Source organism: Solanum stenotomum, chromosome 7, assembly GCF_019186545.1.
Source record: "Solanum stenotomum isolate F172 chromosome 7, ASM1918654v1, whole genome shotgun sequence".
In the NCBI taxonomy this organism is placed as follows: Eukaryota; Viridiplantae; Streptophyta; class Magnoliopsida; order Solanales; family Solanaceae; genus Solanum; species Solanum stenotomum.
The window spans coordinates 15,541,588-15,569,532 of NC_064288.1; the positions used below are offsets into that span (position 1 = coordinate 15,541,588).

General features: G+C 35.6%; 2 protein-coding genes across 2 annotated transcripts; both read right to left on the reverse strand.

Annotated features, from left to right (window-relative positions):
* Positions 1–54: 54 nt before the first annotated feature.
* Positions 55–2,469, reverse strand: LOC125871699 (ras-related protein RABA5b). Its single transcript, XM_049552347.1, has 2 exons — positions 1,981–2,469; positions 55–634 (listed from the first exon to the last, which is right to left on the reverse strand). Exons 1-2 carry the CDS (start codon positions 2,300–2,302, stop codon positions 324–326), a joined length of 633 nt encoding a protein of 210 aa, XP_049408304.1. The 5' UTR covers positions 2,303–2,469; the 3' UTR covers positions 55–323.
* A 13,443-nt stretch (positions 2,470–15,912) lies between these two features.
* Positions 15,913–18,034, reverse strand: LOC125869678 (uncharacterized). The gene is made up of 4 exons (XM_049550134.1): positions 17,969–18,034; positions 17,645–17,896; positions 16,870–17,088; positions 15,913–15,996 (listed from the first exon to the last, which is right to left on the reverse strand). Exons 1-4 carry the CDS (start codon positions 18,032–18,034, stop codon positions 15,913–15,915), a joined length of 621 nt encoding a protein of 206 aa, XP_049406091.1.
* Positions 18,035–27,945: the final 9,911 nt, after the last annotated feature.

Consider the following 27,945-nt stretch of genomic DNA (forward strand, 5'->3'; position numbering starts at 1 on the left):
TCTTGGCCACAAATCCATTCTTGCAAAAGTTTTTCTAACATGATCACAAGGTCATTGTCTCAACGAAGGATTAGAACTTGACGAGTTATGTAAAACTCAATCATTTCTCAATAATATTTATCTCGTAGCCTTGTAAAGATACAATTATAACCTATTGGGGTATTGTGTACTGCTCCCCTTAGTTGCAAGACTGCAAGTAATACAACAATTAACTAAATGCAAACAAGACACGCCCTTGAGCAACTGCCCAGCTTAAACTGAGGGCAGAGCAGAATATAAAGGTAAAGAGAGAAAAGATCAACATAATGAGTTATGGAACAAAACTAGCTGGAACAGCACGACGTTTTTTGCTTTGACATGTCGGTTCCATTGGCAAGGCTAACCCGATTGACAGATAATTCTGCCTTGTATGAATCAGAGTTGAGTACTTTTCTGCTCAAGTTTTTGTATATCTCATGGATGACAATTTCAAAGGCTGTTTTCACATTAGTAGAGTCGAGAGCAGATGTTTCAATAAAGAACAATCCTTCCTCTTCTGCAAGGTTTTTTCCGTCCTCTACACTCACATCTCTGATATTCTCCAGATCACACTTGTTCCCAACAAGCATTCTTGCAACTGTTGTATCACAATGGGCTGCATTACCACTCAAGATGTGTCAGATGAATTTCCAAAAAGGGGGCAAGGCAATAAAACTAATTCGGGTATGATTCCAAGTTGAGAGAAACAAAATTTGATCTGAGCATCCGGTAAGATAGCAGGAAGAACAATTGAGGATTTATTCGAATATTTGAGTTACCATGTTGAATACTGCAGTGTATGTGCAGAGCTGTAGTGCGCGGGAAGATTCAAATATTGAGGGGATAAGAGTTAAGACAAATTGTCTTCTAACGAGATGATATTTAATGTGAAGCCTGTGAACAATTGAATAAAATAACATAGAACATATAGCATCATGCTATCTATGGGAAATTTCAATCTGCAATTCTTTTGAAAATTAGCTCATAAGATGTTAGAGCTTCAGATTTTAGTCACTTCAACAACTCAATTCAAACTAGATGGGGTCGGTTGTATGAAAATCAGACAAGTCCACGACTTCCAGCAGAATTTTCTTGGTAGCACAACTTCAAGTGGAAGATGAGCAACTTTTAAAGCAATGCTGCTTAAAGCCTCCGCAATGCCAAAATTCAAACTTATAGTTTGCATTTCTTCTCAACACAGAAGCACAGGGAAGGCTGGAATAGGAATCTCTTCACCCTAAATATTGATACAACTAATTCTCTAGAAACTGTATATTTATAGTTATTTTCAAATCCGTCAAGCTACACACGCACAATGGCCTTACCAGTTTCATTACATTTTCGCAATCATACCTAGCAAAAATTTGTTTTGACACAATGAAGTCAAAAGTATTTTACAACCACCAACCTAAAAACAGCTCCCTCCAAAACAGGAAACACATAATATGAACAAATGCCTCAAACTTACAACATGATCAGCTTCAAGAAGTAAGACATGAGCTCATACACACAAAATCAGTGCTCAGGAGTGAAATTAACAGCATAATAGACACTCTTTTCCGGTAATCCGTGGCACAATTGCCAATTGATACTCTTATAACAAGCTTATTACACTTAAAACTTATGTAATAGTACACAAACTGCTACTTCCGCAGAATCAGACAAAAACCCTTTATACTTTCCATGTCTAAACAATTGGGTAAGCAATTTAGTTAATCAAGAATGCATACTCCCTATGGGATTGCTGGACACTTTTTCCAGGTAACAGGGATGAGTTATGCCCAAAATTTTTGAGAACTAGATAGAACCCGCGTTAATTGGTCTACAAATGAACAAATCCATGAACCAAAAAGGGGGAGAATTGCAATGCTATTCGAGTTCATAAATCAACAAAGTAGGGAAGCAATGAATCCAGATCAGGCAAAACAAAATAGAAATACAAAGAAAGCAAAAGGGGCTTACTGTTGAGTTCATCAAGCCATCGTTTGATATTGTCGAAAGTAGTGCTCCTAGTGATGTCATAAACAATGAGAGCACCCACAGCGCCTCTATAATAAGCAGAAGTGACAGCCCGAAAACGTTCTTGACCAGCAGTATCCCAAACCTGGGCCTTAATTTCCTTACCATCAACTTCAACAACTTGCGTTTGAAACTCAACTCCAATGGTGGCCTTAGAGTTATGGTCAAATTCATCACGGGCAAAACGGGACAACAAGTTGGATTTGCCAACAGCAGAATCCCCAATCACCACAATCTTGAAAAGATACTCTTGTTCCTCCTCCATTTTTCTTCTCCTCTTTGTCGGTCGGAACTACTTGATGCTCTACTCAACTCTACTCTACTCTACCACTAGTGTGAAATGTGAATGGTGTAGACAGAGATGTTAAGATAAATAAAGGGGTGGAAGGTTATGGCACTATTTATATAAGAGAAAGTATTGAAAATATTTGAGTTTAGCATTAGTTTCAATCCTAAACTATTGAAAATACCTATTAATTAAACTTATATACACCTCAATCCCACGTGACAAGTGATCTCAAGCTTTTGTAAGAGCATGAGATTCATTATAAAAAGTCGAGAGATCAAAAACATTCTAAACTTGACGGTAATTTAGGAGTCTATTTCTCATGTTATAAGATCGGAGGTGTATTTAAGTTTAATTTCAAGTAAAAGAATGTTCTTAAAACTATCAATAATTTGGAGATGAAACTAATAATTTGCGTCAAATTTAGGAGTATGTTCGATACTTTTCATATACTCCATCTGATCCTATTTATATGTCATACTTACTAAAAATAGATGATTTTTAATACTTGTCATTTTACAAAATCAAAACTACATAAATAATAATATTTTTCGTATTTTACTCTCAAGAGTTATTAACCTTGAAATTATGTATTTGACCAATATAGAAAAATCAAATGAGTAATTTATGTTCATTGGTCAACTTAATTAATTTATATTTATTTATTGAAAACTTGACTTTAGAAAAACATTAAATAAGAATACAATAATAAACTTACTTAATTTTGTGATATCTAAAATAATGATACATAAATAAAAACGGAGGGAGTATATATATAATACATATGGAATTTAATATAAAAAGAAGACAGGAAGAAAAATGTTGTGCTTTGAAACGCGTGGACTTTGGGTGAAGTTAGCAGCGATACACTGCGCAATTGACGACATTAATGGGAACCCGTTGTCTGATCACTCTTCGTAAGTCACGGTCACCCAAATTAGGGGGTGTTCACGGAATTTAATAATTTTTAAATTATTAAAATCAAATCAAACATAATAGTATATATTTATTGACCGATTGTTATCATTATTCATTCAATTTGATTTGGTTATTCGGTTATTAGTTATATATGAAAATAAAAGTGATAAAGGTCTGAAAAATACCTCAACTTTAACTGAAATTGTTGTTACGATATCAAACTTTATTGAGGACCTATTACCCCCTGAACTATTTAATAGTGTATTTTAAAGGTATATATGTGCCCACGTGGACACATTACTATTTATAATTATGCATTATTTTTTATGTCCACGTGGGCAAATATATATGTTTAAAATACGGTATTAAATAGTCTGGGGGTAATAGATCCTCATTAAAGTTTAGTATCGTAACAACAATTTCGACCAAAATTGAGATATTTTTCAAACTCTTACCCCTAAAATAAAATTAAAAGATGAAATAGGGAAATAGAAAAACGTACATATTCAGGATACATAAATGTTTAGAATACTTTTTGATCGGAATACATACATGATGTTGGAAGTACATTTTGTTTTCAACCTTTTTACTTTCATAAATAAATTATAAATATTTTTTTATGAAAACATATATAAGATATTTTAAATTATTCATAAAAATAATGACTTTTTTGCTTTTATAAATTAATTATAAATAAATTTTGATCAAAACATATATACGATATTTAAAATTATTCATAAAAAATAATATATTATGTATATATTATAATAGAAATATGTATATAATTTTTCGATTCACTTATATTTAGTAAACAATGTCGATATTTATAGAAGAATAGATAAAAAAACTAATTATTATTCATGTAAGTAGGATATATTCTTGACTCATTGGTTTAGACTAGTTTTAAGCTAGAAGAGGTCTTAGACTCTTGAGTTCAACTCTACTTAACCACATTTTTAAGCATAAGTATGATATATTTTGCAAAAAAAACATGCTTTAATTTGGTTTTGAACCTCCATACTCAAACATCAAACTCAAGAACTGAATCAACACGTCAATGAATAACTTCTATCAAGTAATGCTATTTCGTTTAATATATATCTTGATGCATAGTATTATATGTATGTATTGAGTAAAATTTTCGAGGAAGGAGTGTCACTTGACACCCTTCCATCAACGTGGGTCCGCCCTTGACCAAATCAAACTCAAACAAAATTAATTTATTTGATCAGGTTGTCTATAGTATTTTGCTATGATTGTTTTCATTTTCATTATTTTTTTTCTTTATATTACTTGGGACTTTTCTTTTTCTTGAGCCCAGGATCTATTGGAAACAACCTCTTTACATCTAAGGTAGTGATAAGTGTAAAACCTCACAAATTCTGCGCTACGGATCCGAACCATTCATTGTAAGCATATAAGCTTGAACAAGACGATCTCTTACTTGTACATGTGTTTTAATGTCCTTTTACAAGTGTAGAAAGTGTATCAGATGTGATTTAGGGTCATAATGGACCTCTAGCACTAAGTTGAGTTCATAACTTTCCTATCGGCTAAGTGATACTCCCAAATTACACTTCCCAAAAGAAGTATAAGCGGTCATTGTCAAATAAAGAACCCAACTTGTAGTTTGGGGTTGATCCCACGGGGAATATGGTTTAGACTTAAACTTAACTTACGATTATTTCTTTTTAGTCAAACTATTTCCGAGGAAAGTAAACAAGGGGGAGGGGGGTTGCAAATAAAATAACAGTTTGTTAGTTTGAATTAATAAGTAACAAGTAAGCAAGTTTCACAATTGAGATATGAAAACTAGGGTATATGTGTTCCCCACAAACTCTTAACGTATTATTCATAATAATTGTAATTCTATACAAGTGTTTGACATGCAAGGCTGATAAGTTAGGTATCCCTAAGTGATTGGTAATCCAAGTAGGAACTTTCACTCGTAACTTGGTAAGTCTACGGGTGTGTGCTTTACTAACCCTTACCTATTTACCCCGGTTTAGTTATGTGTTAATTGAATTGGGTATTCACCCTCACATCAACTGATTAAAGTCAGACTATTAGATAGCAACAAATCCTTAACTAAATCTCTGTTGTTTAATCCTTTTCTCATTCATTACCCCCTTGGTAAGGCAAGTAGGAACGAGGCGAGTTCTGACGTTGTGCACTGCTAAAAAGACTTTTAAACGAAAAGATTAACAATACATGCATAACACTTTTCAAGAAATATTACTTAGTTATTAATCATACGTTGTTAATTGCTCATGGTTCCCACAACCCTAGTTGTGGATTAAGCTACTCATGCTTGAGAATTCACAATTCATATTAGGGTTACTAAAACAAATCATGAACTTACAATTAGAATAGATGAAAATCGAAATCTTGAATTGAAATTAAAAGTGCAAATTGCATAAACTAGCTTCCGGAATTAAAGTGCCAAATTGTTTGCAAAATAATTCCAAAAGACCAAAACAAAAGTCTCCAATATTGTCTAACTCCCCAAAGCGGAAATAACAACTAGTATTTATAAGAACTAAATACTAAACAAAGCAGGAAAACAAAATAAGGAAAATCGGGTCAAACACGGTTTCCATTTATGACACGACCTACGGACCGTAGATCAACCTACAGTCCTTGGTTCACCTTTGTGGTTCAACACTTAGAAAATATTTCAGGACCTTCAAACGACGGTCCCACCTACGGTCCGTGGATTGGACTACGGTCTGTCCTGTCCCTTCGTGGTTCAAGTACTGGAAATCAACTTTTTTATCAGAAACGACGGTCATGCAGGACGGTCCGTCATTCACTCTACGGGGTGTCGTTTGCCTCCGTGGTTCCACACTTGTTCAGACTTCCTTGAACTCACATCCACGAGCCATCACCTACAGCCCGTCACTGGACCTACGGTTCGTGGTTTGGCTCTGTCGATTGCCACTGCTGCCACTTCAGTTCTTTTCCCTCTCAACCACTTCCGAACCAATTTCCTGCAAAGATAACATAAAACCATTATATCTACTAACAAAACAGCCCAAGACACACACAAATTCTAAGTGAAATGCATAAAACATATTGTAAACTGACGGTATATCAACACCCTCAACTTAAACTTGTTGTTTGTCCTCAAGTGACACATTAAAAACTCTAAACGACACTCCATGTAGAAGCAAACATACAAACTCAAGCAATCACATGGCTTTCTCAATCAATTCTATCACTTAGTGCAAATTTTTTCATTTAGACTCAACAAGCTAACTCATGCGGATCAAATTATGACATACACACACAAATAGATATCACCACATACACTTTCAACAATCACCAAGGTACCAACTCTCCAACAATGTAACTAGTGCCCTTACTTCAAAGAAATCATTTTTCACACAACAACTCTGATTTTTAAGCTTAAGGATTCAGTTAACACTCACGCTCAGAAGTGAATTCAAATACAGTTAGTGCTCAATATCATAGGCTTGCCCTTATTTTCACTTAACATACTCTCCAAGCTAGTCACTAGGATCACTATAGGACTTTATTAGCTTGTAACGTAGGCTTAGAGTCAGGTAGGATACATTTGGAAACTTTTAGTGACTTTTCTACCCTCCTTGACATTACATTGGCTATTTACCTCTTTTCTCAACCAATTCTAGAATAATTTTTTATTTTCTACTCTACTCCTTGCTTTCTTCAGCACAGATATGACTTGACTTTTTCATTCTTCTTTTTCCACTTTTTCTTTTTCTTTTACTTCTTCTTTCAATGTTTTTCAGCATCATTATCATTCTTTTTGTTTCTCTTGAATTTAGTCACACCTTTTTATATCCCTTTTCTTCTTCTATACACAACTATTATACACAACTATTTTCATACCCTTTTCTTTAAGTTTCCTTTTTCATAGCCACCCTCAACTTATGTATATTGCATGAGTTGAGGTGCACAATATCTGAGGTCGGACCAGGGCCAAGATTAAAGTAACTTTTGAATTAGCCACCCTCAACTTAGCCTTTTGGGCTAAGTTAAGGTGCACATGTCCAATGAGGGACCAGGGCTAAAACAGTCTTTAAGGGAAGGTGAGTTAGGTGTATTGAATAATGTGGTATTCATTAGGCTCAAACAATTGGATCAAATGGAGCATTTATTTCTTTTGGTTGGATCTTTCTAGGCTTAAGTGGACTTATTTGAACAAGGGCCTATGATCATTTCTCAATTTCTAGCCTAGATTATCTTAGCAGGACCAATGAGGCAAGTTCTAGATTGACACATACTGCATGAACATACAATTTCCTCACACACACACTTGGCACGTTGATTCATTATCGAATTATTGAAGCACCTAGTTCAAGTTTTAGCTTAAGCCATGCTATTCTACCAGTTCATATCATGTCATATCAAGATCCAACACATTCAACTAATTAAGCCCATAGATCTAGCACATTTCATTTTTTTGGATAGGTATCAATTTCATGTTCTTATGACATCATGCTTTCATTCTTTCTATCTACTTCTACACATACAATCCTACACAGGCCGGTTCAACAGAAAACTAAAACAGACCCTTGGGGAAAAAGAACGCTGGCAAGAAAACCCCAAGGGAGGGTTATGAGTTGGGTTACTCAGACTTCACCCTATCACACTCAACCTATTTACCCCACCCCTACGAAAAAAATGGTGCAATTTCCCTCAATGCACAAAAAAAGAAAAATAAAGCATAGGGTGAAGCAAACCTGTGGCGCATACACGTTGATGACCCATCAAGAAGCGGTGGGTCTGATTTTCCGAAACCCACTGGATCAGCAATAGGAACGCCATCTGTAACACCCTCATCAACAATGGGAACATCCTTAGTAGTGCTCCTCGACCCAGATGGGACAACATCTATCTCACGAGCCCATTGCTGCCGCAACTCCTCATCAATAATGGACTGCTTCTAGGCTGCCTCCAACTGTTGTCGCTATCTATTTTTTGCCCGTCGGGCCTCCTTAGTGTCAGAAGTATGATCAGAAGAGCGATGGCTCTTCCCAGTCGCACAGGAAGGGTCGAGTGGTGGCATAGTGTCGCCAAAGAGTGAAGTCATCACCTCCTCAACCTCAGGTGCGGTCTTCGATACAGTCTCAGCAGGGGATAGAAGAGCATCAACATCAGAACGAAGCCTAGCCAACTCCGTCCGGAAAGTGGTAACATCAATGGTGGGTACATGCCTCTCCAAGACTCTCAACTTGAATGCTTCTAGCCGCTTGTGGACCGCCCGAATCTTCGCGTCCATCATCCGTTCCATACGAGCCTTTGACTCCTCAATAGATCGTTGCATCCAGGGCCTCATGTGCAGCAAGGTAGCCATATTCTTCCAAGACACCCAATGCTTGCTTCTACCTTCATTCTTGTTATTCCAAAAGAATCCAACAAATAATTTGTGAAGGTCATGAACAACACACTTGGGTGGGTTTATAATTGAAAGGAGATGAATTGGCATATTCGGGTTCATTTGCAATTAGCACAACCTTACCTCCATAAAAAATAATGTTTCCTTTACAAGCTTGAAGCTTGTTCTTTACCTTTTTAATGATATCATTATAGAAAAATATTTTTTTCTAGCATGAAAGATGGGACACCCAAGATATAATAAAGAAAATTGACCTCTATTGAATCCAGTGATCTCTGAGACTTGATTGACTATGTTGCCAAAGACCTTATTGTACATGTAGAAAAAACTTTTATGTTGATTGATTTTCTGACCATATATTCCTTCATACTCATTTAAGGTATTCAAATCTAACGTTAGAGAATACTCATCGGCAGACACAAATATTAGGGTATCATCAGCATATGCTAAACGGTTTAAGTAGGGATAGCAAGGGGACGGGGACTGGGGGACGGGACGGGACGGGGAACTCCGTGGTCGGGATTTTGGGGGGATAAAAATTCATCCCTTCTCGTCCCACTATATATACAGGATGGGACGGAATTTGGCGGGACGGGATGGGATGGGACGTGGAATTTTTATTTTTTTATATGTTTATTTATTTGTATTGAAATTATATGTTATTGAATAGCATTTTTAGTTTATTTAGTTAATTAGTTTTCAATAACATTTTTTGCTAATAAAAAATGCTTAAGTTTTCAAATTTAAAATTTTAAGTTTCAAGTTTCAAATTTCAAATTTGAGAAGTTCAAATTTGTATTTTAAATATTTTAAAAGAATTTAACTTGAAATTTCAAATGTCAAATTTCAATTTTTAAATTAAGTATTTTAAAAATTAAAATTAAAATGCAAATGCAAGGCAATAGTTATATAAAAAAGACTTGAATAAAGCCTTCAAATTTATTCAATAAAATCTAATTGCAACTTAGAACTTAGAAGTTACAATTTACAAATATTAGTGGAATAACTAATTTACGCAGCCACCTTCTAGGAAGGGTTCTGTTTCAATAAATTCTCATATGTAAAACTAATATTTGTTACAAATATTATATGAGTAATTAATTTACGCAGCCACCTTCTAGGAATGGTTCTGTTTCAATTAGTTCTCGGATGTAATCTAATATTTGTATTCTCTTTTAAAATTCAATTATAATTGTCACATCATATCAACGGTAACATCCTCCGGTGTTGGCAAACTTGCTAGAAACTCTTGTGACTCTAATTCATCATCACTAGATCCAATTACCGCATTAATCTAAGATTCTTGTTTGGAACTTAACCTTGGCAAATTATGACTCCTCCTCTCGGCGTTGACTCAGTCTCTAAATAAAACTAATGTTTTCAAACTTTCTTCCGCCAATGAATGTCTATGATCACCAAGTTGAAACCTTGTCGCACTAAAAGCAGACTCCGATGCAACTGATGAAGCTTGAATAGCTAGAACATCACGAACCATTTTGCTCAAAATTGGAAATGTAACGCTCCGCCTCCTCCACCATTCTAATAAATCTTCATTGCCATCTCCGTCTTCCACTGTTTCTAAAGATTGATTAAGACATTCTTCAAAATCATCACGGTTAGTAGAATTAAGACCAAGAAAACCTCACATATAACTTGAAATTCGAGCTTTACACTGAGGATTAGAAGTTTGACCAACTTCTCCTTGAGTATTTCCTATAGTTATATATTTTTCATATAAAATTTTTGCTTCTACTTTTATGCTAGACTTACACATTTCACAAGTTGAATTTTTTACCGGTAAAATTTCTAAAGTATCATAAAAAGTGTCAACAAGTCCCTGCACACCTCGTAATTTATAATCAGGATGAAGTAAAGTAACAGTTAAAAAAATTTGAGGAATAGGAAAAAAAAAATTTAAAATTTTTCAATCATACCTTCAATTGCAACTCTAAAATTTTTATTTTTTTGTATTTAGAAAATTGAATTGAAATAGCACAAATATTTATTAATACTGATGAAATAGTATGATAATAAATTCCAGAAAACATGATTGTAGCATCATAAAAAAGTCTTAAAAATTCTAATAGTTCATTAGTTTCTTCCCAATCTTCTTCACAAATTCTCTGTAATGGGTCAGCATTATGAGCATTAAACACCATTTGTATGGGTTTTTTATATTCGTAAGCAACTGAAAATATTTTGTAAAAAGAATTTCACCTTGTTTTAATATGTCTTGGAATTTTTCTTGGTGGCAAATCACATAGTACATAACGCTCATTAAATTCCCTAATTCTAGCAGCTCTTTGAGAATAAAAAATCCAGGCAACAACATATTCAATTTTCATACAACCACATTTAAATAATGAAATACCATCTTGTACAACTAAATTTAATACATGTGCAACACATCTAACATGAAAAGGATTATCATCAATTGGACATAATCTAGTTTTTAACATACTAGCAGCGTTTATATTATTAGATGCATTATCTAATGCGACAGACATTACTTAATCTATAAGCATGTAATAATCTAGAACACTCAAAATATTTGAAGCTAATTATGCACCCGTTTTTTTCTCTACACATTCTTTATAACTTAAGATTCTTTTTTGCAAATTCCAGTTATGATCAATCCAATGTGTTGTAACAGTTAAATAATCACGTCTATTAACATTACAACCCATGTTTGAAGTTATAGACACTCTACAATCTACTATGCTAAATATACAACGAAGATATTGACAATGTTCACCTTGATATACAAAAACATCAGATTTAACAATATTTCTTGAAAAACCTTTATAAGTAGTATTATAAGTTTCAATATATTCAATAAAACCGGGATGTGAAGGAAAACTATAAGGCAAACCACAAATAGAAACCATGTTAGCTAAATTTTCGCGATCTCTTTCCTTATTATATTTACGTTGTGTTAGTGGACCACTGGGGTTAGAAGGATCTAATGTTCCTTGAACCATGTTAGAAGCCCCTACCGATTCATTAACATTAATATCAAAATCATTAACTGGAATTCCTTTTTTTCTATCAGCTAATGATTTAGCTTCTTTATATTGAATCGGCACACAAGATAACAAATGTCTATTTAAGCCCCCCGTCCCACCTTGACCTCCACCTTGTTTATGTTTAAAAGGTTGCTTACACTTATTACAAATAGCAATAGAGTTTTCCTTATTTAAAGTCATAAATTGCCACACAACAGAAGTTTTAGGGCGTTGATACTTCACCTTCTCCCTTGTAGGAGGTATAAGGGGTGGGCATCCACAATTTTGCTCCGTTGAATTTGTAGTTTCATTTGGAACTTCTGTCACCGGACTAGTAGGTGTATCTTCTAATTCCTCTTCTCCCGAACCAACTTCTACTTCTTCACCTGAATTTTCATCAAGATAAGGATTAATATCACCATAAATTTTTTGTAAAATTTCATGATCGAGTTGAGCATTTGAATCAATATCATAAGAAGTATCATCAACATAAGTAGAATCATTAGTATTAAATATAACTCTAGACATTGATTTAGAAGAAGTACCACCACATTTACTCTTATTTTTTTCCTTACTACTTTTTTTATTAAAATTAAATAATTTACTAATGTCACTTGGTTCTTTCTCTTTTCCTTTACCAGTATTTTTTTTGCTAAAACTCATATTTAATTATATGAAAGTGTAATATAAAAATAATAATAACACAAAAATTAATGACGAAAAAAAAATATAAATATTATGAAACAAATGTACCAAACGTCTGCGTTAATAGCAGACGTTATAACCGATTCTTGAAGCTTGTAGTTTGTTGTAACTTGTAATTTGGAACTCCAATACTTGATAGCAAATATGAGAATTATATATATTATGATATAATATGAAAATTTAGAATTGAAATATATGTATTATGATATAATATGAGACTTAAATGGAATAAAAAATTGAGACTTGAGACTGAGAGGATATAGAAAATATATGAGAGAATAGATGATTTTGTAAGAAATAATAAGGGATAGAGGGGTATTTATAATATTAAAAATGGGTTAATGTGTATTTATGATAAGTTGAGGGTTTAAATTAAAGTATTAAAAGTAGGGGGGGTGGTAGAGGGTGTTGGGGAAGTGAAAAAGGTAAATAAATCCGTTGGGAGGGCCCCACTAGCCGTTGCCCCAACGTAACCCCAACGGATATAATTTTAAAACAAATAAAAATTAAAATTAAAATTGAGGGGATTCCGCGAAACCGGCCGGTTCGACTGGGACCAAAGGGTGAACCGGCCCCCTATCCCGAACCACTCCCAACCCGCGATAACTTACGGGACCGGGTCCGGCGAGCCGGTTCTCGAACTGGTCGCGGGACCGGGCGGGCCGAACTGGTCCCCCTGCCAGCCCTAGGTTTAAGTCAGAACTCCACTTCGGCATTCCAAACCCTCTGAAGGATATACTCCCTCTATTTCTAATTACTTGTCCACTTTTGAATTGACACACTTATAAAGAAAATAATGATTGACAAACTGAGTTTATCATTTTACCCATATTAATTATGAATTAGATGAATTAAAAATTTAAGATTTTCAAGAAATTCTACCTTTTTAAAAGTAATTAATTGAGGATATAATAGGTAAATTTTTTTTTCTTGTTTTTTCAAAATAAACAAGTAAAAAAGAAAAATTGAACGAATAATTACGGACAGAGGGAGTACTATAGAAGTGTGTCTATTTTTATTTTTTTTTACTTTTGAGTTATTTTCTTTTCCAAATTAGCCAACGACTTTGAGATCATACGGCTGCAATTCAGCAAAAATGACTCCAAATCACATGGTAAGAGAAATTATAACTTCTTTCTTATTTTGTACTCCTAAATTCATCAAAAACACAGCCCCTAGCTCGAGTGACAAAAGGTGGAGGATTTGTGGTTCAGGTCACAAGTTCAAGCCCCACACCAAGCAAAGCGAAACCCAATATTTAAGGGTAGAGGGGCAGGCCCGTTATCCATCGAGTTTAGAAGGCTGTGATTGGTCCAAATGACGGATCACAATCGAGTTTCTCAGTTATCAAAAAAAAAATCACCAAAAACACAAAAAAATACTACTCCCTCCGTCCCATTTTCTATGACACTTTTCGAATTTCGAGATTCAAACAAGTTTATCTTTGACAGTAAATTGTTCATAGATCTTTTAAGCATTCTGAATTATCTATTATTGTGACTTATAGTACTTTTTACATAGTTTACAAATATATAAATTTCATTTCAAAAAAATTGAAGATTCGATACGCAAATTTCCGATCAAACTTAAATTGTTTAACTCTCGAAAAACAAAAAGTGCCACATAAATTGGGACAGAGGGAGTAATTCTTTTGGTTCCACTTGCTGATGATTATCGATTTAGTGTTTGGGGAATTTAAATGTACTCAAATAAATTCATAAAGTCTTTTCTCCAAAAAAATATATAAAATGAATTATGAAACTATCTCAAAATGTAAACATGTATTGTCCAAAAAAATTAAATACAACACAAAATTTTGAAATATCTAAATATTTTAATCTGAACTATAATTTTATTTTTATTTCTACCCATGTTCGTGTCCACATTGGAGTCCCAGTTAAATTTAGATTGCGCACTGCAAATTTGAGGTTCTTGTTGCATTAAATTTAGATTGTGCACTGCACTTTCTATTGACATGTACCAAGAATAAAGAAAGAATATCAACTCCCAACGCGCTTCCAAGCGACCCCTAGCTCAAAATATTCAATTCCCACACAATTTCAAGCCCAATCGAACCTTTAATGGGGTAGAAGTTTTAGATAAATGAGGAATCCAACAATATATAGGCCTGTGCCACCCAAAGATCCCGATCACGATGGTCAAGAAAATTGACCTACAGGAGTGCGGCTCCAAGCTCGAGAACGTGAAGAGCAAACCATGGTGCACCAACAAAGGTTGCACCAACTGAAGCTTGAAGTTGAGAAATATTTAGACGGAGTGCTCGTGATTCATTCAAAACCTTGTGCACATAAATGAACTATGCTACCCTACCAAATTTGATATGTTGTCATGTTTGGAATAACTTATCCCACTACTTGTAGCATAGAGATGGGATAAGTTCTCCCATATACATGGTGGGATAAGTTATCGCAGGATAACTAATCCTGGGATAGCTTGTTCTCAACCAAACGATCCTTAAGAGTGCTATAGAGCGAAAATTGGCTAAGTTCTTATTATAGCATACTGTGTGCATTCAGAGTTCATAGCAACTATGATCTTTCCTTACAATGGTAAGTTTGTAGCCACGTAAAAAGTGCTGTAAATGAATTTGTAATTACTCCACATTTTCATGAAGTTGAAAGGCTACAACAGATGATCTTTCCTTACAATTATATTATGTGTTTCTATTTCAAAGCTAATCAACATTTTTTTCAAGTTGAATATCTGAATAAAATGAATATAATGGCTTTGATTATGATCCGTTAGCATTTTTGAAAAGGCTGGAGTTGTGACACATGGTGGACTCGTGAAGTTCATATACCCGCCTGAAACTTCTCATCGGGCATGAATTACTCTGTCTAAAGCAGTTTTTATCGAACATGCATCACTCTCTCCTACACGATTTTTATATCGAGCTATCACATGTAAGAGTGCTCCATATAATATGAATATCAATCAACCATATCAAACGATCTGCCAAATCACAATTTCGTGAATCATCACAGAATGTAAGTACGGATGATCATATAAATCATGAGTAACATATGCCCTCATGTGGCAAAGAAGCTGTACTAAAAAGTTAACTTAGGCAATTCAAGTATCACAAATGTATGAGATACTCAGAGTGATGCATAAACAAACAATCAATTGATCTGTATATATCACCTGGTACCCGTAGGTGTTCGTCACCTCACCTATATGGTACCCCCTTATCATTATTTACAAAAATATCTCTCAACCGGAGTCTAAAAAGTCTAAAACTTACCGCAATATAAAGCACCGTAAATCATAAAACAGTCTTCCCCTTTGTCAGTGCCTCTGAGTGTTCCCAATCTATCAAATACGAGTTCTACATAAGTATTCGAGTCCATTGATACCCATATTGACATAAATGAACCAATAAAAAAATCAACTGCACATCATACTACCAGAACTACTAAACTCATAATATTGCAAATTTATGCTTAATAAGCAACTAGTATTTTTGGGAACCACACTATTATCATCATCAAATTTCAACCAAATATTTTAGCTCAAAATGCAGCTAAGGGCTCACAAGAATTTATAATTAAGAGACCTTACTTCTTTTCAGATGCTTTCACAACCATGGCTTTCTGCTGCTCCACCACTTTTGATTTCTTCAACGGCAGTGAAAGCTCACCCTTATCATTCACTGAAGAACATCATCTTCTACATTCTGTAAATAGAAACTAGCTCCATTAACACAAACAATTGAAAAAAAAACAGTACTCCTCGACCCTCCCTCTCCCAAACCAATAGAAAGGACCAAGAATAGCATTTTACAGCCAAAAATAATAAAAGGAAAAGACATACAAAAATTTCCAAATGGGTATCTGACAAATTACTTATTCACTATTCTACATTCTGCAAATAGGTTCATTAATGCATACAAGTGATAAAATCAATACCCCTCAACCTCCACTACCCACACCTAGAAAAGATAATCAGGAACCAACATTTTGATACCAAATGGGAAAGAAAAAAGCATCTTTCCAAATGGAGAACTGTTGAACTACTTATTTATCTGCCTAATTCCAAAGATAGAAAATAGGTCCATTTTTCAATAAATATAAGTGAAATAATCACATCATTCAACCCCCAACCCAACACCAGAATCAAGAAACAACATTACGAAGCAAAAATATGGGGAAAAAGACAATATTTTTCAATTGGATATTTGAGATCAGGTGAACTAATGAGAAACAAACCAGAGTCAGATGAGCCTTTGAGGTATCTCAATAAATGTAAGGCAACTTGCATGTGGGGAGCATAAGAATGCTGCATAAAATGGCTCAAGTGTGTGTAAGGAAGTTTAGCTTGCCAATCAAGATCCTGTAAACTCAACTCTCTTTCACTACTGTCAACTCTCTCTTGATTTTGAAATGGTCATGAAGAAAGGGCTTGAGAGCATCTGTTTCAGTTAAATCAGTGCTAGTGAGAACAATATCATCTACACATACAACCCCTACAATAAAAGAGTCCCAGACACCAAAGGCTGAGAAAGCTTAACATACCACTGTCTGGAAGCTTGTCTCAGACCATATAGACTCTTTTGTAATAACAAACTGAAGGATCAGAAAAAGAAGGGGGAAGAAGGAACCAAGAATAGGAGGAAGTTTCATAAAGACTTCCTCATCCAATTCACCATGTAAGAAAGCATTGTTGACATCAAGCTGAAAGAGAGGCCACTGTTGTTTGATGGCAACACCAATTAGACACTTGACATTGGACATCTTAACAACAGGAGAAAAAGTGTTATGAAAATCAACCCCCTCAACCTGTATCCCCCCTGACCACTAATCTGGCTTTATACCTCTCAATGGTCCCTTCAGCCCTACATTTGGCTTCTTTTTTTTTTTAGGCTGGTAACATTAGTCTATAGATATCCACAGGTATACTACAACCAAAAGTGTAGTTCCCCTTCAAAAAAGTATTATATCTTACAGAATCTTTGACTTAATCAGATTGATGCCTATAAACAATCTAGTACATCAAAGATGTCTTCTGTTCTAGCTAAAATATCTTGTTTACACCAAAAATAGAAAAGAGCTAAGCAATTCATTCTAAACTTCTGAAGGCTATTCTGTACATTCTCAAAGCTCCTATTGTTCCTCTCTTTCCAAATTGTCCACCAAATGCATGCTGGGACAAACTTTCATCTCTTTTTCTTCTTTGAAGCATTGTCATCCCTAATCCAGTTACTTAAAACTCCTTTGCTGCTTCCTGGTTTCACCCATGTAATTCCTTTCAGGCAAATGAGCATTCTCCATGGTTGCTCAGTCCACTTACAGTGTAAAAAAGATGATTGATCGTCTCTGCTTGCTCTCCACACAGAGTACATCTAGAGGCAAATCGATATCCTCTTTTCTTCAGATTTTCATGGGTCAGAACTGCTTCTTTTGACAGCAACCACAAAAAGCAATTCACTTTGTAGGGCACCTTTGGTTTCCCGATCATCCTCCATGGCCAGTCCGTCTCTTGGTCTGCAGTCTTGAGTGCCCAATATGCTGAATTGACTGAGAATTTACCATGAATGTCACTCTGCCAAACCAGTTAGTCCTTCTCCTCCGTAAGATTGCTAAAATTATCTACTGAGTTCTGGAGTGCAATTACCTTCTCTATTTCCCAGTCATTTAGGTGTCTCCTTAGGAACAAATTCCAGCCTTGACCAATCCACATTGTGGCCACTGTTGCCTGTTGTTGTTGACATAACATGTATAGTTCCGGATGCAGTTGTTTCATGGGTGTTTCTCCATTCCATTTGTCCTCCCAGAAGGAGGTCTTTTGACCATCTCCCACTTTGATTCTGGATCTGAAATACAACATAGGCCACAGTTCATGATTGCTCTCCATACAGTGCAGTTGTATGGAGTGTTAACCACTTTTGTCATCCACTTGTCCTCCATGCCATACTTTGCTATGATGACCTCCTTCCAAAGCATATGATCTTCATTGGCAAATTTCCACAGCCACTTCAACATGAGGCTTTGGTTTTGCTTCCTTAAGTGCCTGATGCCTAGGCTACATGTATCCTTGTTCACTATCAGTTCCTGCCATTTAACTAGGTGGAACTTCTTTTCGTCTACACTCCCTTGCCATAGGAAATTTCTCCTAAGGGCATCAATGCTCTTAGATACACTTGCAGGCATTGGAAATACTGACATCATACAGGAAGGTAATGCATCAAGGACACTATTGATTAAAGTTAGTCTGCCTCCCAAGGAGAGATACTGACTTTTCCAGTTGGTGAGTTTCTTTTCACATTTCTCTAGGACCCCATTCCAAATACCTTTGGACTTGCTTTTAGCTCCCAGAGGCATGCCTAGGTAGGTTGTTGTAAGTTCCCCAATTTTGCCTCCTAGCTTACTAGCCAATCTTTCCATCCCTGTCAGAGTGTTGATAGGATAGATAAAGCTCTTTCCCCAATTGATATGGAGTCCAGAGACTGCCTCAAAAATGACAAAAATAATCCTCAAAATCAAGATTTGGTCTGTTTTTGCTTTACAAAACACCAATGTATCATCTGCATATTGAAGGTGAGTTACCTCCAAGTGCTTGGAATCCTTTGATTCATCCTTTCCTTTTTGCTGTGTTGATCAAGTTACTCAACCCTTCCATGGCTATAATGAACAGAAAGGGAGACAGTGGGTCCCCCTGTCTCAATCCTCTTTGAGAAGCAAAAAATCCAGTAGGTGCTCTATTGACTAGGATGGAGAATCTCACAGTGCCAATACAATGTTTGATCCAGTTGATCCATTTAACTACAAAACCCATTCTAACCATTTACAACCAATAGGTTTCTTACCACTAGGTAACCCCACAATAGACCAAGTGTCATTTGCAGCTAATGCCTCAAACTCCTTACCCATAGCCTCCTGACACTCAGGCACAGTAGCAGCTTGAGTGTAAGTGCAGGGTTAAAAAACATGATGCTGACTAAGAGTCTAAGACTAGATGATTCAAAATGGGAGCAATCAACAGACTGAAAAGCATTACAAAGATACTACTGGAGGTAAACACGTTGATGAATGGCCTTAGTAGATATTCTAGGTGCAAGAAACGAAAGAGGAGCAGAGAAAGAAGAAATGGGAGGAGTAGAAGATGAAGGAATGGAAGCAGCAGAAACAGGAGACGTATGTGGACATGAGGGAGAAAAGGAATCTGAAGGAGGATCAAAAGAAGGAAAAGAAGAAGCAACATGAGTGGGGTCATAAAAACAGAAAGAGAAAGGAAAAGGACATAACTGAGAAGATTTAGAAGACTGAAGAGAGTGAAAAGGTGTTCATGGAAAATAACATCCCTGGAAATAAACAAGCCTTGGTTTCTAGGTTATAAAGCTTGTAACTTTTATTGGCAAAATGATAGCCAACCAAGATGCAAGGAATACCTCTAGGTTGAAATTTATCCCTATGAGATTAGGGAGTGGTAGAATAACAAAGACAACCAAAAGTTCCGAGATGAGCATAAGTAGGTGGCCGCCCATAGAGTAACTGAAAAGGGTTATTGTGATTCAGAAGATGAGACGGGAATCTGTTTATGAGATATGTAGCAGCGAGAATGCCCAGAATCTGATAGGGAGGTGAGATTAAAAAAAGTAATTTCCTGGCAGTAATCAGTATCAAGTAAGTGTCTATGCATCCTCTCTACCACCCCATTTTGTTGTGAGGTGTGTGAGCAAGAAATCTCATGCACAATCCCTCTATCAAGAAAAAAAAATTAGAACCAGAAATAGAGCTCCCAAGTTATAGTGCATTGTCACTTCAGACAATTTGGACTTTGGTATGAAATTAGGTGTCAACCATGAAAACTAGGACCTTTAAGATATCAAAGGCATTAACTTTGGCACCCAATAATGAGTCCATGTTGCCCTGGGGTAGTCATCAAACAATGGTCAAAAAGTATCTCATCATAGGTAGGAACATGGTATGGCCCTCATGTGTCAACATGAATCAGTTGGAAAGGGGTGGTAGTTTGTATAGAGCTATCAGGGAAAGGTAGTCTGATTTGTTTGGCTAGAGAGCAAATGGGCCATGTGAAATATTGTTTAGAAGACAAAGAAGTACCAAAGCCCAGAAATATATTTCATTTTAGAGAAACGCATATGCCCAAGTCTTTAATGCCAAAAAATATCCACTTCATTAATATCAGCCAAATGTGCATCAGAGCGATGTTGCTCAGACTCGGGTGCAGGTACCCGAAACGGGTGCGGATCTGAGAGTCAGATTTGGCAAAAGCTAAATTTTAAGATTCAAGGTTACGAATCCTAGTATAAATACAGGACCAGGAATTAGGCTAAAAATTAAGCATTATAAAAATAGTGTTATAAAGATATTCTAAATTTGAGAGATATTTTGTAGAATTCAATCTTTTATTTATCCTAGTCTTATCTCTTAACGAATTATAAAGCTAAAAAAATATATGTAGATGATACATATTGAGATTTGTGGTCCCAGTGAATATTAGTCCAACGAAGTGCAGAATACTGATTATACAAACAATAGTCCCATGAAAGGTAAAATGTCATTAAAAGTGGTCAGGCCCAAATGTCGAAATAATTTTAGTTGCAACATGCAGGCCCATATAAATCTTTTAATAACCCTAGCTTCATATATTCTGTTTCATTCACAGTTCACACGCCACTGCCTCTACGAAATACATCAAAACACCAACCCTAGCTCACATACTCCCTCTCTGCCAAAATGCAGCCGACGTTCGATCCATCTCAGATCGTCGAGGTTTCTGTCCGAGTCACCGGAGGTGAAGTCGGAGTGGCAAGTTCACTCGATCCATTGCAGATCGTCGACGTCTTTCCCAAAGAAATTTATCAACTCTAGTCAAAGTATCCGTATGGGATTGACCGGATCTGACACACACCTCGCACCCACTCCCACCCCAATGTTGCGTCGAGATGGGTTCGGCAGCAAAATCGAAGAGTCCACGCAACATAACATCAGAGGCTACATTTTTATACTCATGTGAAACATCTATGCCAAGAACAGTTGAGGCAAGAGAAGAAAACACAGTTCAAAAAGTATTAGAAGAGATAGAAGGGAGAACAGTAGAGATTAAGAAGAAATACTAGGAGCAAACCTGCAAGGAATATGAGAAAGCTTGTACAGTCCACACTCTGGTCTACCAAAAACAATATTTGGTGAAGGGCCTCTAAAGTGCAACCAAATTGGTGAACTGGACAATATTTCCAGAAGGTTCGACAAGTTTTGAATCAGAAATGAGGTTATGCTAAAAGTTAGGAATGTATAATACATTGTACAAAGTACGATCAGGAAACAGTGTTAACGAGCCAATGTTAGAGACTTTAACTTTGTATCCATTTAGAAATGAAACAAGACAAGGAATAGGTAATGTTACCTGTAAAGTTAGCAGATGCTATGAGGATTACTGAGTGGTGAAAGATGAGAGTGCTGCAAGTGGGACAGTATGTGGAAGTACTGATCTTTAGTCAGACTAGCAACAGTGACTGGCAGGTTAGAAACACCAGATAAACCAGAATCTCAGATTATGCACCTGTATGACCAGGACTAGACGTCTCAAATTAAGCATGTGCTGCTGTCTTCCTTGGACCAGTATTCTTAGGGTCACCAGTATTCTCTGTGAACTTCAAATGAGAAGGATAATAGTTTAGCCTGTAACATTTCTCAATGGTGTGATTCGTTTTGCAATACAAAAGAAAAGAGGTTGGGATAGATCAAAGGAGACTTTAGACAGGAACTGTGGTTTGGAGACTCTAGAGGTGAAAGAAGCAGAATTGGATCCCAAATGAGAAGTAGAGGAGACTTGTCTCTGTTTCTATTCAACCAACAACGAAGTGGTTTCATCATAAGAAGTTAGAACAATCCTTCTCACTTGTAGATAAGTCTAATTGAGTCCCATTAAAAACGGAAAAAACCTTTAGTTCCTCTTCAACCTTCCTGTTACCACCACAAGTACACACGGTCAAATGATTTGCAGAAATAGAATATCTCATCCCAAAGCTTTGTGATTTTGTTGTACTATGTAGCAATGTATAAAGATACTTGAGAAATGTCGACGAGTTCTTCTTAAGCTCAAAAACTCTAGTACCATCAATCTTACCATATCTTTCTTCCAATTCATTCCAAATATCTCTAGCAAGTTCAAATAGTCAACACGCTGAGAAATTCCTTTGATGAGGAAATTAGCTAACCAGGTTCCTATTAAGTCATTGTAACATTGCCATTGTGTAGACAAAGAATCATCAGGAGGTCTAGTTGAAGTTCCAGTGATGAAACCCAACTTGTTTCGAACAGATAAAGCTACTAATATTATACGTCTCAAACTACTATAACAAGAATAATCAAAGGATCAGAAACCAAAGAAACCCCCCACAACATCAGATGGATGAGCATAAAGAAGATGGCATGGATGCATATAATCAATCCTTGGGGTGAAATACAACACTTTCGTGTTTTACTTGATTTCCGCTTTATGATTACTAAAAATTAATTGAGTGATATTTGGGGTTTGCCTATGGGAGGGTAAGTGCCTTCATGGCTAGCTTGTACTTTTGGGTCATGCCAATTTGGTATCAAAGCATGGTTCACAGGTCTCATGAATACAAGATCAACGTCTAGTAGAGTCTTGCAAATTGTTATAAAGACGTTTGTTCTTGTCTTCGAGAGGCTACATGATATTAAGAAAATTTCTATTCCACCATTCCTTATCAAGCATAGAGGTTCTGTGCATTTGCAGCTGGAGACTAGGAGCCTACACCGACACCTACTGCCAAGGTCTTGGAAGGTGGTAGAGCCAGAGCCCTAGTCGCAATGCTAGTGAGAGGTAGAACATTGTGTTGCTCAGGGCCATGCTCAACCAGCGTCCCCAAATATTTATGATATTCTAGATAATGAGACGATTCCCTCTGGATTTATTGCTATGCTAGTACTTCAAGACACTCTTGTCGACATGCTTGGATTTCTTGAGGGATGGCATAGGTGAATATTCTACTAGTCACACCAGATGGCTCATAGACCAGGATGGGAGGTTAGATTCCTAATCATATGACTGCTCCAATGTTCCATCCTCCCGGGGCTGTGGGTTTACATGCACGTTCTTATCGCTATCGTTACCTCTAACCCAGAATGAGTGAAATGACAGTGGTGATTTTGCTCTTTTGTTTTTCATTGTTCTAACATGTTGAACCGACTCTGAAGGCCATTGTAATGGTATGCTTAGTGTGCTTGAACCTTCTGCAACGTATCTCTTTTTGTTGATCGATTGGATGAGATAGAACATGATTCATGAATTCTCGATAGCCACGAACAATTTTGGGGCATAGAGGACATTGGAGTAGCAAGAGATGAGTCGACATTTCGTAAACCAAAATTGAAATGGAAACAGCATCAACAATATTATTAATTGTGGTCAAACAACATAAAAATATAACCTAAAATGGCCAATGCACCTATTTGATTTGTTTGGAGTACTAAGATGAGATTGAATTGTGCATATCAACTCTTCTTTTTCTTTGGATTAATTGTCCATATCAACTCTTAAAACTGTATGAAGAATTTATAGGCCAGTACTCACCTTCACACTTGTAGATTTCACATATCTTGTTATGGTAATTTTGATTGCAAAGCTATAACTTTTGGAAAAGCTGCCATCACAAGACATGTGAAATCTACAATTCTGAAGGTGAGCAATGACCTATAAATTCTTCATACAAGTTTTCACAGTTGACGTGCACAATTTAGTCTCATCTAATCGCTCCAAACAAATCAAATAGGTGAAGTTGACCTTTTTTTAGGTATATTTTTTTATGTTCTTTGACTTAAAATAATAATCATGTCGATGTTGTTTCCATTTCAATTTTGTTTTACAGAATGTCAGCTCATCTCGCGCTGCTCCAATGTCCTCTAGGTCCCAAAAATTTTCATGGCTATCAAGAATTCATGAATCATGTTATATCTCATCTAGTAGATCTACAAGAAGAGACATATGTTGCAGAAGGCTCAAACACACTAAGTGTACCATTACTAAAACCTCTAGAGTTTGTTCAACTTGTAAGAACCATGAGAAACAAAAGAGCAAAATCACAATCACCACCCTCACCATCGGCATTTCATCCATTCTGGGTTAGAGGTAATGGTGTGGTAAAAATGTGCAAGTAAACCAACAGCTACCACCTACGTCACCGCCACCACCATCATCACATCCCGCCCGATCGGTTCGACGTAAAGAAGATGGAAGAGGTGAGCATGCAAACCAACAACTAGTAGCACCTCCACCGCGCTCATATCATATGCTAATTCAATCAAAGGTATCAATGATGGCGACGTGTGCATACAAATCATCAGATACCACCACTACCACAAGCATATCATCCTCCCTCACTTAGAGAAAATGCTTATGGCGAAGGTGTACAAGTAAACCAACAGCTACTACCACCACCACCCTCATATCATGCCAACTCAATTAGAAGTAACAATGATGGCAGAGGTGTGCATACAAACCAACATATACCACCACCACCACTATCATATCGTCTTCCTTCACTCGGAGGAAATGATTATGGAGAAGGTGTATATGCAAACCAGAGGCAACAAATGTTTCAATCGACAAGAATGGCCTATGTCTGAGGTTCAAATTCAATAGCTATTAACCAAAATGAAGATGTCCCTATTTTGGAAAAATCTTATCCATCTGAGTCGAAACTCGAATCTCAATTAGTTTGTGATAATGAAACTAGTGGGCTGGATCTAGCATTAAGGCTTTAAAGCCAAGAGTATCCATGCTTAAACCATTTGCGGTCTTTTCTATCAAAAATTGTCTAAATCACCAATTGCTTAGATGTTCTTTTAAGTATTCTCCTTATTTATAAAGTTGTATTCCTCCTGAATTCAAATAGAACTTTTCTTGTGTCATTGAACTTTTTTTGTGTAATCACGATATACTTAAATCTAATATCACATCTATTGGTACCATTTATTTAGAATTTTGTAGCTCACATAATTTTTTCTGAGAACATATAAAAACACCAAATAGAAGCTGCCATGATCTATGTCAAATGTAAGGTGTTAGTATGCATACATACAACCCTCTCTAAATGCCACTTGTGGGATTACATAGAGTATGATGTTGTTGTTGTTCTTTTAAGTAATATCTCCATTGCACAAAAATTTACACGTCTAACAACCTTTAAACAACTCAAATATGTATCGACTGAAATTAGACTTTAATAATTTCATGCCTAAAATTGTTTCGAAGTGATTAGAAGTGCAAATTTTTTTAAAAAAAAGTACAAGCTAAATAGTGGTGTCTAAATAAAGTACTCACGAAATTGAGTCACATGACACATGACATATTTTGGATATTGAAATGAAATAACACTAGATTTTAGTCTTGAAACCAATTATATGCAGTAAATTACACTTAATGACATGTATTGAAGCCCCATGGGCAAACATTTCAAGGTGAAAAGTCATAACTAAAGTTTAGTCCATGGGACAAGCAAGGTCAAAAGTTCAAGATTAGTCACCTCCAATGTCATTCTCAAGAATCACTCAATCAAGTGGGTCAGATTTTGCCAAGTCCAACTTAATGGCCAAGATAAAATATGACTTTAAATTTTATTGAGAAAAGACATAAAGTCACCATTGAAGTTGTTTCGAATTTTAAAAAAGACACCTTAACTTTGCAACCGTCCTATTACCCCACTAAACAATTATGAATTGATACTATTATATCATTTTTCGATCAACCCCAGATTTTAAGAAGCAAGTGTGTTCACACACCAATCATTACACGACACTTGTTAATTTAATAAAAACAAAATTCATTTCAAGTTTTTTTTTTATCTCTCTTAATTTTTGACTTATTCTTTTAATTTTTGACTCATTTTAATTTTGATTTCATGTTCCACCCCCCACTTTCAAACTAATCCATCCCTCCATTTTCTTTCTTTTTCTTCACCTTCCACCCTCACCCCACCCCCATGTCAAGTTGAACCCCTCTCCCTTTTTTTTCTTTTCTTTTTCTTCTTCTTCTCCAATTATATTCTTTATTTCAGTGATTTTTTTATAAAAAAGAAATCACACTATTTATTAGACTTTATTGAATTATTGATAACAAAATTAATTATTTTTCTAAGAAAATTTAAAATCTTGAAGGTATCATCAATTACTCCTTTTCATATAACTTCAAAATTAAAAATGATAATTTTAAAAAAATCAAAGAATTCCCCGAAAATTGAAAGAACTTGATTGAAATCGGATAAAAAAAACTATATCTCCTAATCATCTTGAAATCATATGGATTTATCAAATTGTTCGAAATGTAAGAAAATATTTAGATAAAGTTTTAAAATTAAAAAAAAGAAACTAATAGTAGTAAAAAAAGGAAGGTGAAGTTACGGTAAAAATGGTGACATTGAAAGTGAGAAGATTCAATGGAGATGACAATAAATTTTTGAATAAGAAAGAAGAAAGAAAGAGAAAAAATAATAAGGAAAAGAAGTTAAAATAATAAGAAAATATATTTTATAATAAAATACTTGTAAATATAAAATTATATTAGTTATTTTAAGGTTGCTCACTCTCTTTTGAGAGAGTCCACACACTAGTTCAAGATTATTTAGTGGGGTAATAGGACGCCCACATAGTTAAGGTGTCTTTTTGAAAATTCAGGACAAGTTCAAGTGTCACTCTATGTCTTTTCTCAATTTTATTTAAATACTAGATGTGTAATCGCATGTGTAAGCATAAGTCCGACAATACAAATCTTTTGTACCTCTTTTTTCTTTGAACTAATTCAATTAGGATTTCTACTACATATGTTTTAATGAAAAACTAAGAACAAAGAACAACATACAATAAGTGCTAAACTGATTATCCTCTTTTTAACTTGACACAACAATATATCTTGATACTCGCACAGAGTGAGCCTTAAGTAATGGATACAAGTTACTCTTTGCACCATTTAACAACTAGGTCTCTTCTATTTCTTTATGGACCAACATATTGATACGGCTCAATACAAATGGGCTTCTCCTAGCTGTGTTTCTAGACCGGAGAAGCGATTTGCATAACATATTAATTGGGCTAAAGATGGTCAAATTGTTGACACACCTTTTATGGAATTACACTTAGCAATCCAAAAACATTGTTAGCACGCACATCCTACAATATGTCCCCTGCCACTCCGCCACCCACCCCTATCCCAACCCCCAAAATAGTACAAAAAAATAAAAGAAAAATACAAAAGAGGAAAAATATTATATCACAATGTTTAAAAAAAATTGACAAATAATAGAAAAAAACATAAATAACATTCCAATTAACAATAAATATAAAGATCAAAGAAATATAAAAATACAAGGACAATAGTATGTCCAAAATGGAAAAAATATCAATAACTTCCAAATTTTGGTTGCAGTGTTGTAACATTTTTTTTTTTGATAACCGAGAAATCCGTCTGTGACCCGCCCTTTGGACCAATCACGGCCTTCTAAACTCGGTGGATAATGGGCCCGCCCCTCTACCCTTCAACACTTAAATACCAGTCTTCGCTTTGCATGGTGTGGGGCTTGAACCTGCGACCTAAGCCACAAATCC

Coding starts and splice junctions, on each gene's coding strand:
- LOC125869678 (XM_049550134.1), bottom strand. CDS start 18,034: ATGTGGATTGGTCAAGGCTGGAATTTGTTCCTAAGGAGACACCTAAAT. Junction 17,897..17,968: donor ATGACTGGGAAATAGAGAAG/GTAATTGCACTC, acceptor CTGGTTTGGCAG/AGTGACATTCATGGTAAATT. Junction 15,997..16,869: donor AGACAAGCTTCCAGACAGTG/GTATGTTAAGCT, acceptor GTGAATGATAAG/GGTGAGCTTTCACTGCCGTT.
- LOC125871699 (XM_049552347.1), bottom strand. CDS start 2,302: ATGGAGGAGGAACAAGAGTATCTTTTCAAGATTGTGGTGATTGGGGAT. Junction 635..1,980: donor ATGGCTTGATGAACTCAACA/GTAAGCCCCTTT, acceptor GTGGTAATGCAG/CCCATTGTGATACAACAGTT.